This window comes from Coptis chinensis, chromosome 5 (genome assembly GCF_015680905.1).
Source record: "Coptis chinensis isolate HL-2020 chromosome 5, ASM1568090v1, whole genome shotgun sequence".
NCBI lineage: Eukaryota > Viridiplantae > Streptophyta > Magnoliopsida > Ranunculales > Ranunculaceae > Coptis > Coptis chinensis.
The window spans coordinates 94,885,761-94,899,405 of record NC_141460.1 but is presented as its reverse complement, the minus strand read 5'-3'; the positions used below and the strand labels follow the sequence as shown (position 1 = coordinate 94,899,405).

The 13,645-nt window shown below is 37.0% G+C and overlaps 2 protein-coding genes across 2 annotated transcripts; one reads left to right on the top strand and one right to left on the bottom strand.

Annotated features, from left to right (window-relative positions):
• Positions 1 to 1,537: 1,537 nt before the first annotated feature.
• On the top strand, positions 1,538 to 2,675 carry LOC147500378 (pathogenesis-related protein 1-like). The gene is made up of 2 exons (XM_086562037.1): positions 1,538 to 1,716; positions 1,820 to 2,675. Exons 1-2 carry the CDS (start codon positions 1,675 to 1,677, stop codon positions 2,084 to 2,086), a joined length of 309 nt encoding a protein of 102 aa, XP_086418163.1. The 5' UTR covers positions 1,538 to 1,674; the 3' UTR covers positions 2,087 to 2,675.
• LOC147500377 (Protein kinase superfamily protein) lies at positions 2,476 to 11,317 on the bottom strand. The gene is given in 13 exon segments (XM_086562038.1): positions 2,476 to 2,801; positions 3,286 to 3,516; positions 5,016 to 5,339; positions 6,369 to 6,742; positions 7,011 to 7,098; positions 7,600 to 7,743; positions 7,953 to 8,078; positions 8,170 to 8,318; positions 9,023 to 9,128; positions 10,216 to 10,359; positions 10,548 to 10,718; positions 10,794 to 10,943; positions 11,015 to 11,317. Coding segments are annotated over 13 exon segments (2,382 nt in total). The 5' UTR covers positions 11,255 to 11,317; the 3' UTR covers positions 2,476 to 2,666.
• Positions 11,318 to 13,645: the final 2,328 nt, after the last annotated feature.

The following is a 13,645-nucleotide window of genomic DNA, read 5'->3' as shown; positions in this document are numbered from 1 at the left end:
ACGACTTGGTGATCAAATAGACTTTGTTTCATGCGAGGGTTGTTCATACATCGTAGTAAGTGCCTCCATGAGAGACTTCGCCTTCTCGTTTTTAATATTGAAGGCTACCGACTTCGAAAGACTTCAATCGGATTGTGGCCAAGGCCTTTCTATCTTGCAAATCCCATTTATCTTGTGGAATCTCCTCGAGGCTTCACTTATCAATGTTTCCATCAAATCCTTTCCGATAGAGAACATCCTCAATTTGATTTGCATCTTCAATAGCGAAGTTTGTTCCACAAACTTCTCTATCTTGTAGCTTTCCTTTTCGGTCGTCATAACTTTACTGAATCAAAAACCTACGGTGGAGAACCTCTCAGAGGAATTTCCTCAAACACCCTAATGTAGCTCTGACACAGTCACCTATGCTCCGATACCACTTGTTGGGAGATTTCACTAGAAGGTCACACCTCAATCTAGCTACTTTCTATCCCAAATGATTTCAACTTGGAGATCACACCAAGGAAATCACTCACCCAAGACTTTGGTAGTTATCACAACAACCTCAACCAAGCAAAACCACTACAATATCATCACATTCATAGCAAACAATAATAATGGAAGTAACAATGCAAAGAGACACAAAGATTTAGGTGGTTCGGTAAATGTTACCTACATCCACACACAAGAGCCGAGTTTCCTTTATAACAAAGATTGGAGAGTTTACAAGAGATCAAGAATCAATAAGAAGAGGCCTCACTCAAACCCTAGCTCAACAGAGCTCCCACAATACCCTAGAAATGAATCTCTCAAAGTTGTCCTTCAAAACCCTAATCTATTTCCTTTATATAGGTGTACATAGACAAAGGGAAGTAAAATGGGCTTGGGGCCGCAATTCGAGAGCTTGAGGCTTGGGCGCTTAGGTGTGGCTGGCGCCCTTCATTAAAGGCTGGAGCTGAAGTCGCGGCAGGTGAGTGAGCCTGGCGCCCTCTTCAATAAAAGGCGGGCCGAGTGCGGCAAAGGTGAGCGCTGAAGCGCTTCTTCTTTAGGCATCGGTAGCTGTTGCCCGAGCGAAGGCAGGGCCACATGGACGAATCGCCCTCTTCATCGATGCATTCGGTGGTGAGTGTGGTATACGGACAACCGGAGCAAAGCTCGACGGTTCCACCAACCCAACAATTCCTATGTGGAGTCTCCCATCCTAAATATATAGTATCAAAAAGCTAGTATGATTCCGATGATTACATGTGAAACATGAAATTAATTTATTATCGAAAAAAAAATGAAATAATATTATCTAATGAACATTCAACAACAGTAGTTGCTTTGAAGTCCAGAGATCATGCATTATATTTATTAATAATGGTCACCAAAAACTAATTATTTAGAACTTGCAAAAGTAATATTATAGCCCAAATTTCTCTATAAATAAGCACCATACTTATTATCTCTACTCACTTGCAATTTGCAAACTAACTTAACATAGCCATTTCACACTTCCTGCATATCCGTTGTTATATACTAATAATACTATCCTCTAGCCAAAGAAACAAATGGCTCTCTCTGGCTTTACCGTGGAGTTCACATCCCCAGTTTCTGCAACCAAATTGTTCAATGCTGGCATCATTGATGGACACAACTTAGGTCCTAAGCTCATGCCACAAGTTATAGAGAGTATCGCTATTCTTGAAGGGGATGGAGGAGTTGGAACCATCAAACAAGCTAACTTCACGGATGGTAAGCCAGAAACATTATACTATACTCTGTCACAAGCCATTTCATTGAATTGGTATCGAATAACATTGATTAATGAGAACTGATCCTGATTTCAATTTTGCAGTTGTGCCCTTCAAATATACTAAGGAATTTGAAGTATACATTGATAGAAGGTGGTCAACTTGGTAAGAAAGTGGAATGGGCCAGCAACCACATTACGGTGGAGTCTGCTAGCGATGGAGGATGTGTGTACAAGGTGTCCTGCGAGTACAAGACCCTTCCTGGGGTCGAATACACTGATGAAGAAATTCAGTTCGCCAAGAATGGAATGGCTGGAACGTTCAAGGCTGTTGAATCCTATGTCCTTGCAAATCCTGATGCCTATGCTTAGATTGCTTTATATGACATGAGGAAGTGTGGCTGGTGGAAACAAATGCTTGCTGTACTGTGAAGTTTGCGCATGTTTTTCTTTTTTTTCTTTTCCAGAGCGTTTATTTTTATCTTTCTCTTCTTCTTTTCCTTTTGGTAAAATCTTAATCAGGCTTCTCTGTTCGCAATTGAAAACTTCAGTGAAAGCCATTAAAACGGAAGCCATTATATATGCAAGAATCGTGTACAGCATACGAACCCCATGCACATTTTTCTAGTTAGCTTACGTTTCCCTTCCTGGTGCAAACAAAAATCTGGATTTAATCATGAAGACAATTGCTTAGAACGATTTCTTTCTGCTAACACACTAACACAGTAACACCTACTTAAAAAGGCTTCAGTGCTACACAATTATTCTAAAGATATATATATATAAAAAATGATATAACCCTGTACAAGTAGAATTTACAGCTTGCAAATATCTAATAGCACAACCTTACATGGGAAAATGTGGAACGTATGCTGTACTGAATGTATACTACGCTTTCAGATTAGCAGAATCTGCACTAAACCTTTGCCTCTATTCAGTAACAAGGCAAAATTTACAAAAATGTGTCCCGAATCAAACGTGCTGCCACCCTAGAGGATAACCGACTGAGCACTTCAGGAAGTACTCGTACTGAGATGCTTGGCATTAAAGGAAGAAGCTCTTGGATAATCTGAGCAATATTCCTATCCTGTAAGAATTCGATAAAATCGAGAGTGAGATAACTTCTGGTTCCCATGCTGAAAAGAGATGTGTAATAAGTTTAAGCATTCCCAAATATTGCAATATGTACATGTTTTTCAGGATACCAAAACTCCAGTGTATTCCGAATATCACAATATATCAATTTTTAAGGGCCTGTGTGTTGATAGTTTCAAAACTACCGGTTTTTCAAAATTCCGATATTCTACCCCAATTGACATTTTGTTATATTGTACCATGACTGAAGGATCTCTCAACAAGGAAAATGCATGCAGGGAAGATTGTTGACCATTTTGTGAACTAATAATAACTTTCTAAGTATGGACATTTTACCTTCAATACATTTATTCTCATACTACTATACATTTATTCTCATACTACTCGGTACTCACAAATGCATCATGCGCGTCATTAATTGCTCATAGATTAATCTTCTCATGTCAATACTATGCATAACTTCTTGGCAAAATTACCTGACTTGGTGATCTTAAATTTGAAGTCCCTGTGGTTAGAAACTCAACAACTTTTTGAACATTATTCAGTATAATCCTGTCCTCCTCTGTTACTGTGGGTAAGAATGCTGCAGGCTTCAGAGGCCCAAAGGAAGGAACCATACTAAAAATCGGAACCGGATTTCTGATCCCCAAAGCTGCCATTAACTGTACCATCTGCTCTCTGGAAACTGCGTCAATGCCCTTAACAATCTGATTTACATGCCAAAGCCAACAGTTAAAAGCATTTTAAACACACAAGTTAATTTAGAAGAAAATGGCCAAACAGATCCCATATGTACTTTCCAGCTGCGACAACAAAGAAATAAATATGACATGATGAGAAATATCAAGTTCTCAGTCATCAAGCATATTATCCTGGATTACTAGATTTCGCATGGAAATTCCAGCTATAAACAATATATGAATTAATAACTACTTCTCGTTTTCTGAAACAATCCATGTGATTTTGTGCTGTCCGTTTATCCATACACATCAAAAACTAAATATATAAATAAATCGTCTCTTGTCCAGATATGCAGCTCATGCAAGTATGAAAATTGTGAATGAATATATAGAGAGTGAGCTTCAGCTAAACCCACTATGAATTAAAGCTATAGAGAGCAGTTCTATTTCGGGCCGCGGTATTTACACCCCATTTAATGGGATCGGCACCCCTTTGGCAAAAGCATAGAGGAATAATGGTTACTCCAAGTATGTCCCAGCTTAAGCACCCCGTGTAAAGAGTTACGGCAACAAAGTGCCGCGAAGAACCAAATTCTCAATAATAACTCTCTGCCGCGACAACCAAATTTTCACAATAACTCCCTGCCACGAGAACCAAACCCTCACAGTAACTCTCTGCCGCGAGAAATTTTGAGATTTTTTAAAATTGTTTTGCTTACCCACGGTAGCCATATCCTGCGAGAACTGAAACCTTGCGGCCAATCACCACCGTGAAATCTAAGTATTCACGGTAGTTGTCTAGCATTTTAAAATTGAGTGCTTGTGTATCTATAAATGAAGGTGTGTACTGCAGAATTATTTGTTAATGGAGCGGTGCCATTACGAGAGAATCTTTAAAAGGGGTGCTAATCCCATTAACTGGGGTGTAAATACCGCTCCCCCCACCCCCCCCCCCCCCCCCCCCTCATATAGGGATCTAACAGTAAAACTTACAGAACAAAAGGGAGATTTTCATTAATTCGGACGTGAAAACTAAATACCTTGAAATATTAATCCATAATTAAGCTATAGACAAAATTTAATCGTTTTAATAACCACATGATTTCAATACAGTAAATACTAAATTTGATTGAACTCCTTCCAGAACAGAGAACAAGTAGAAAGATAAGTGATAAGCGCAAGGCTTCCCAACAAGCAAAGAATTTAACAATGAATAACCAGGATTTTTGTTTTCAACTATACACCAAAAGATATTCAGAAGAGCATGATATAAGTGTCGTGTAGAACAAGATTTTGTCCAAAAGACTGTTTGAGTAGACCAAATTATTTTAAATAGTTATTAATAGAACAGAAAAATGAGCATGTACTAAGGTAACATATGAACAGTAAACCTGAAGAATAATTATTGAAAACGACAAAGCACAGAATATCTATACGGTATTAGATCTGCAAAAGAAAATAGCCACACTATTTTTTTTATGCTAAACAGATATTCGGATAGGACATGTAATTTTTTGTAGAAGTACCTCATCCAGAAGAAATTCTCGAAAAAATTCCCTTGTCCGACAGCAAAAAAATGCTAAGGCAGCTCTCATTTTGACTGGCTGGTCTGGCTGAGAGAAGGGTGATGAAAATCCTGGAAGAGAGTAACCTGTTTGACTGTCCAAAGCACCAAGATCTGCCATATTCCCATTCATGTCCTCCCCACCTCCACTTCTAGCTGCAGTTATGAAATTCTCAAAGGCTTGCATGACATCGATGAATCTTTCAGCATCAAAAACCCCAGATCTTCCATATATTGTGTAACGCAAGGCACTCCTCAGACGTGGGGATTCATCCGTTAGGAGTCTCTGTAACCAATAAGAAGATAATCGATATTGGTATGTAGATATAAGAAGACAATGAGAACCAAAAGAAGAGCTGGACACAAGCTTTTCTGTTAAGGATAACAAAAGGATACAACTTTTTATATCCAGACAATTCACATGTTTCAGATGAGATAAACTTCTGCATCTTTTGAAGAAAAACTTTAACAGAGGTTGACAATTAAAGCACGCCAATCAAGAGAAAATCATAAATTTAAAAAAAAAACACAGTATCTAGTTCCGTCCAGTGAACAGAATACACCAAGCATGAAAAGATTCAATTTCAAAGGGATGGTAAGTTTTCATGTTTAGCACGAATAAACTAGCATTATCATGAAGAAGAAATGGCTTTACTAATAAATTATACAAACTTTACGAGTGTTATAAAAATTATTCAAAAGTTACTGATTAAAAGAATAAAAGCATCCACCATGGAATCTATAATGCATGATGGGCTTGATGGCTAGGTTTTATGGCCGCAATGTAGACTTCCATTTTCTTTCTTCATCTTTTTTTGTATCAAAGTTGCGATCCAATTGAAAATTTGTGACAATAAATCCTCGAACCCTAACGCACAGAAGTTATACCATTAATGTGCACTCATATTGTACACATTTCCCCCCTCACTTTTGATCAATTCTAGGCTTCAACATTCCCTTAATAAGCGGACGATAATTAGTAGTCATGTGAGTTATATCGCCAAGCACAGTGAAAACGTCTTACCAAGTAATCTGAAAAGAGGCTCCCTGACACCAACCTCTTTATAGTCAATGATAATTAAAGACACATCCGAGGTCAGTTAATTCCTGGTTATGGCGCGCTGCATGATGCATCCGAAGTTTCTTCTTTCGATTTTTGTTCATTTATTTGTTTTTGTTTTTTTTTTGAAGTAGTTCAATATTTGTTTAATCACAACTGAAGCCCGAGGAAGGAAAAATATAATACTTCTGATAAGAGCCACATAAATATTTAAGAGATGCTTTGAAACTTGGAAGTACTAGTAACAACCCGCACACATGCAATATCTGGATAAGCTTCATCTACAAGAGCGAAGTCGGAATCCCCCACTAAAGCTATGCCTTCCAGTACACCAATAGCTCTAATTATCAGAGCAAAATACGGGGGTATTCTAAACGGATAATCAAATGTAATTTGAGCTAAATCTGCTGCGAGTTCCTGAAAGTTAAAATTCTTTGCTCCACCACCTTCAAGTGCTTGGTCAAAAACTTTGGCAAGAACTGGCAAGATTGGCTCTAAATTAACCCCGTCCGGAATGAAACCAAGCTTGACAAAGTCTTTGACTATAGCTCCATAGTCACGATGAATTAAGTGAGAAATTGCTTCAATCATTCCGTACTTCTGATCATCAGTTAACTTTGTCACAAGACCTGTAGCAACAATGTCATGTATCGAAAATCTCAAGCTTCACACTACGTATTAATTACATTTAACATGGTCATTTACAAATGGGGACTGGATACATGCAGCATTCTTATTCACTAATAAAATATCGAACATACATATCTGAGTATGCAGTAATATGACTGAAAGTCAAAATGCATATGGGGCCTAACTAATAGTGTTATTTAACATGATTTTACACACATGATGTTGCCATATTACGTAGTCGTGTACTCTTAATGAACGGAACGTTACCAAAGTCAAGTATTGCTAGCTTCCCATCTGGAGTGCGAATTAAATTTCCAGGATGTGGATCAGCATGGAAAAATCCAGTGTCCAGTAACTGTACACCCAAAAGCAAAAATATAAAAAACTCAAGCAAGCAGGGAGTATGTTGATAATTTGATATGTCCAATAAAGGAAACTCAATTAAATGAAAAGTGTAGAACTGATATAAATCCATGATTCCATTGAATTGCATTCAAAAGAAAAGGATCAGTTTGCAAATATGACTTGCCAACTCGATCCTTCGGACCCTTAGCCATCACCAATTCCAACTAAAGGGCCCTTTTCATAAAATCTAAAATGTATTTCATTCATATACCTAAAGAGAGCCAATTTGTTAAATAATATGTGATTTGGGTTAAATAAATGATTTTTCTCCGTATTTATCTGTGACTCGAATCTAGTAGAAAAGTAGATGCTCCACCAATGATCACATCAAAACAGTGAAAACTATACAAGAATTCGTGTGATGTATCCAAAAACAATCTATTGCCAAGTAACAGTAAATAAATGAAAAACATTTATAGCCAGACTTGAGGGAGTGAAACATTCTGATTACCTGTTTAAGGTAACATATGATTCCAACATTTACCAGTTCCCCAACATCACTTTCAGTACTTTGTGACAGCTTCTCACCATCTATCCATCCTGTTGTGAGAACCTTCCTTGAAGTATATTTTCCATACGTTTTTGGTACAACAACCTGAATTTTTCCAAAATGAATCAGAGCAATCAAACATGAAAGATGTAGACATGGTACATATGACTATGAGAGTATTTATTGGCATTATCTACACAAAACCAAATGAATGTGAGCAATACCTATATATTATACAAACTTGACTAGCTGTTCGCATTTTAAATCGCCTTAGGCACAATGCCAGTATTGCATTTAAAGATAATTAAGTTCACCTGAGGAAGGTCCTCTCTCATCATGTCGGCAAATATTGTCCCATTTTCACCCTCATTAATATAATCAAGTTCCTCAAAGAAACGAGCAGCCCATTCATCTACCAATCCGACGACATCAATTGAAACCTGATAAATGGAAAAAATAAATAATATAAGAAAACTATGATTATGCCTAAGCTCCACAGAAAATTGAATGCGAATAAACATCAGTTATTACCTGAGGAAATTTTCGAAGAACCAATCCCAGGTTCCTAATGATAAATAGATCAACTGTTACAGTTTCAAGCACATAAGGCGGCTGTACTTTTAACAGCTACTAAATCCCGTTCTCTTTTAGTCGGCCCTTATACACCTGGCCTAGAGATGCTGCATAGGACATGTCGTCATAATAAATTACACGATAATTATTTTCAGGAATTGTTTGCATACTTATCAAAGACAACATGCTTTAAACAAACAGAGGCTTCTTTTAAGAATAAAAATGTAAAATAAACAAAAAATAGCACTTAATTGAGTAAATCGTAAAGGCACCCTTTCCCTCTCTCAAAACCGGGGACATCTACTGTTTTGTTAAGATAGTGCAAGTCGGGTAACCCAACAATTAGAGGTGATTCCAGTAGAATTTTTCATGCATTTAGTGATTTTAAGATATTTATTGGCTGTTTCAATTTTTTGCTGTCAAGGAATAAGGCTCGTTACATCCTCACCTGGCTAGGTTGTAAAATTGCCACTATTTATAAGCTGGTAGTCGCATGCCGGAACAGACCCGGCTGGAATTTACAAACTACTATGCCGACATCCCATGACTGATAAAGGGACCACTCGCTCGCACAGGATTTGTTGCTCTCAAGAGAGTGGAGAAGAATGTGGGCGCAGGAGGAGGAAGGGGTAAAACGGGCAGAGACTTGTTTTAACTTTTAAGCCTCCCTATAGTAAAAGCTCAGTTCACTTGTGGATAAGTTTAAAATAGGCGACTGTTAAATCGATAACCATGCATCATCAGAACAACTTGATGAGCATAAAAATTAAGTACCAAAAAAAAAAAAAAGAAAGTAAAAGTGCAGTAATACCAGCTGCAATGGGAGATGAAGTAAGTTCAGAATAGATATTCTGCCAAGGCTGACCAAGTTCCTCATTAATAAGCGACATAGCCACATCATCTGGAAATGAAGGAACCTTCATATATCAAATAGAATTCAATTAGATGATAAAGGGATGAACAGAGTAAATCACAACGCAGAGTGCACAAGCTGTGGTCACTAGTGTAGTAGTGTAACATGATAGTTTCCAATAAAAATTACTCAGTAAATAGTATAGTTTGGTCTCCGAGCTGACATATATTATTTTCTGATAGGCACAACCTTTATTCATCATAACAACTAAATCCTTGAACCCTTTCTTTAAAAGTGAAGGTGGGAATTCATCCCAAGACCTTGGGGCCCCTGTATTAAAAAAGAATGGAATGCATTCCAGTTATATGTTTGTAGTCTGGCACTCGACACCTTCAACGTTTTTGCAGCATTTTCAGCATTTTTTTTAAAAAGAATGGTACCACAACCAAAGAAAACAATCCACTTGGTTCTTTTAAATCCATTAATTAGTCATCAATCTTGATCAATGACTTTGTTAATGGTCAAACAGGCCTGGTTGTCCTACCCTATATTTGTTCCCATTTGCCTATCTTGGTGCTTTACGTGAACATGTTACTGTTTGTACACATTCTTAAGAATGGTACCAAAGGAGTTATGGTTTTCGTCGTGAAGTTCACAGGTTGAAATCAGCATATGGACTGTGGAGAATTTTTTTTCATTAACTTGCACTGGCTGGTTGTGATCATCGTAAAGTGTGATTCACTTGCATCCGCTGGACCTAATTTTCCAATTACAAGGGCTGTGTGCACATCCCCAGTTTCTTTTTCTTTTATTTATACATATATATATTTTCCAATAGTTAGAACATTAGTTCCCTTATATCCCCCTTTTTGCCAGGTGAAGGTCAGGAAAACAAGTAACACTTTTTCTGAATCATTCCATGGCAGCCCTGGTAAGAGCCAAAGATTATCATCTAGGAGCATGAAATAGAAAACAACCCTCTAGCAAGCTTAAAAAATACTTTTCAAACAGTTAAAGGAATTACTTTCAGCAAAGAAAACCCACCAAACAATAACACTTCATAAGAGCAAAGTCACCCGACAACTGAACCCCAGCTGACTATTACCCATGAAACTATCGTAATTAAAAAACCCGAAGAATTAAAGTTGTACCTTGTCACAGAGCTTTTGCAGTTCATTCATTGCTGCATGAGAGAGAATATCTGGCCGAATGCTCAACGCTTGCCCGAGTTTGATGTAAGCCGGACCCAAAGATGTCACAATTTCACGCAACTCAATTGCCCGCGCAACTTCATTCTGATTATATATAAATATGTAACGAGATGCATCATAAATAGTTTATACAGACAATGATGAAGTAAAGGATCACAACAATACAAGAACACCACAAATCAGTCTACCAAATGGACTAACTGGGACCAACACATTTCACCTCGACACTAAATGAAAATGCCCGCAGTATCTTATATGGTATTAAATCTCACCTCTTTGACCTTCTTGTTTATCAAATCCATAGCAATACGAGAAAGAAAACCACCAGCAACAGACGTTAACTGAACAACACGTGTGGCTACAGCACGAGGGCGTTTTCCCCAATAGGCAGCAATAATAGCAGGGTCATATACCAATGGCAAAGTTTCACTACTTTCCTCCACCTATATCACAAACAAAATAAACTCAGTAAAAATTTAGAACTAACTAGAATATCACTAGAAATCGAAAGAACAAACCTCAACTAAACGCATTTGAACATTATTATCAGCAAACTGTTCATCTCTTAAATTAGAACCACGTAGACCTCTCATAAGTATAGCCAGCTCCTCATTCTCTTCCATTTGAGCTCTAACTCTTTTTATCTCTTGCGAAACATTCCCAATTTTCTGCATAATTTAACAAAAATAATTCATGTCCACTACATGAGTACTAAAAATAAAATGATTATATTAATTACCAGGGAGACTCCATTGACTGGTTTTGATGATGATGATGTTCTAGAAGGAGTGGGGCCGGTATCGACTGGTTTTGGTTCGGTTGCGACGGAGACAACTAGGCTTCTTTTTTGTTGTTGTCTGGAAGGGAAGTGTGGAAGGTGGTGAGTATTTTTCTTCTTGTTAGAGTGGTGGTGATGATGAGGGTAAGATGGGAAGTATGATGTGCAGTTTATGAGTTGTGATGTTGCTGCTGCTTCCATTTTTGAGAAAAATGGAAGGAGCTGAGTTGAGACTTGAGACTTGAGAGTGAGGGAAATGTTTTAGTTGGTGGAGAATGAGTTTAACGTGGCGTGATGTCCGCGATGTAAAACTTTTTGTCTTTTGGACTACTTCTATCGGGCCCATAAAAACCACAATTTCGAATTGGCTTGAGTTCTTATACAACACTCAATGTCCAATGCACTTTTGAGCAAGGCCCAAAATATCGATATCGATGAATATATCGGTGTACTCAAAAACCGATATATATCGGATATTTCGGATATTTCGGATATATCCATTTTTTTGGTAACCAGTCCAAACTATTTAAAATATCAGAAATATCGGATATATTGGAAATATAATATCGGAAATATATTTGAAATATCGGATTTATATTTTAAAAGGGTCAAAAAGTCAACCGATATATATCGATTATATCGGAAATATCGATTATATCGGCGATAAAAAGTTTCATATCGGAAATTACGATATATCTCGGAAAAAAAATAGTTCTATATTCGGTGGATATATGTCGGAAATATCAATGTCGGTGTACCAAAATACCGATATATATCGGCGATATATCGGATATATCGGCGATATTTTGGTCCATGCTTTTGAGTAATTGAATGCAAGGACTGAATACATCTACTAACTAGTAATCTAGTATACTGTATGGAGAGAGAGAGAGGGAAGGCGAGAGATTGAGGATAGATAGATATAAACCTACTAAACTACATTGGGCAACGTATCTCCACTCCTAAAAATGTTTGCTCGGCTCACTTGATTAAGCAATTTTATAGTCTTTTAGTTGCCCTTTATCACTCCCCTTTGTCATCTTCATTTTGCTGAGTAAATAGCCAAAGAAAAGGGATACATTATTCGTCATAGTTTATGACATCGATAGTTCTTACCATTTATCTAGTTTTCGGAATCTTATACATGAAGAGCGGATCCAAGATTACCACTCAAAGGGGGCTGCTACAACTAACATACACTACACATTTTTTTTTCATAAAACTGGGGTAAAAACCCTGATTCCAGTCTTTATTAGCTTAAAACCCATTGACTTTTTGAATTACGGCTAAAGCCCACCCCTTTTTTTTAGTTGTGAATTAAAAGTTTCCGCACGTTAAAATTATGGAATAAGGTCATTGATCCAATTAGATCACCTCCTTTAATTTCTTCTAATACCAAATTTACCCTTTTCTTCTCTATTTAGTTCTTATTGTAGCTTGTTTTCGAAAAATCGCTTTTTTATTGAGTTTGAGATCGTGATATGTGATTTAGATCAATTGAAAATGTTTGGATAACATAAATTTGTTATCCATGTTTAGGTAATGGAGAAAGGAATCACTAGTGGCTTAGCAAGAAAAAAAGGTTAGATTTTTATGATGTTGGGCTTTTGATTTAATGTGTAAATGAGAATTGGTGTTCTTCATTTTTTGAGTTTTAAGCTTGGTTTTGTTAAGGTATAGTGTACATTTGGCTTTGTTAAGCTTCAAATACTTAAAGAAATGAAAATTTTCTTGTTTGTTTTGATGTGAAACAGATCTAGATAGAAATGTCAAAGATGCAAGAGCTCTTATTGCAACACAAGATCAATTAGAGATGGTTCTGATTACCTAATCTTATTGATGCAAAGACTTGCACTTTAAGCTATATATGAAATAGCATTGGAACTCAATTCTAGAACACTTCTTTTGATTTAAGGAAGTGGCTAATATGCTCCATGAATACGTTATTAGCTTTAAAATGGTGTATGATGAAGAATTTACTTCTTTAGACAATAGTAGTTAACAAGAGATTTCGAGAGAAAGAGTGAAGCTTCTTTCTGAAAATTCTTCGTCAACCAATTCATCTGATAGACAGTCTCCACTCAAATGCTTTTTTGTTTCTGATGTGAAGAAAAAGTTATGGTTGGGCTTTGTAAACAATATGATAAATAAGGTCAATGTGGGAAAATTATTCATCTCAATTTCTTTAGTAATTGTGATTTATGTGGATTGATTTGGAGGATTATTAGAATAAATGGTATCTCACTATCCGTATGCAATGCATGTATTTGGTATTGGGTGAAGCTTGTTGCTATCTTGGATTAATAGAAGACACAATGCTTCTCCTACAAACAAGAAGCCGCCATATTCAAGAGAAATCATATGATGTTATGAGGATATCTTTACCTTGTCTAATGCCACTTTGTGCAATGACATGAATAACACCATCTTTGCCTCCCTCAGGTCGCATCAAGTTTCAAAGGGGTATTACACCGAGACATTGTTTGTATTTGTGATTCTTTCCGAGCATTGGGTCGAGTTGTTGTTGTTCTTTTTTTCGACAAACCGTAGTTTTACAAAGGATCCATAAGCTAAAAATGGAAGAGCACTCAT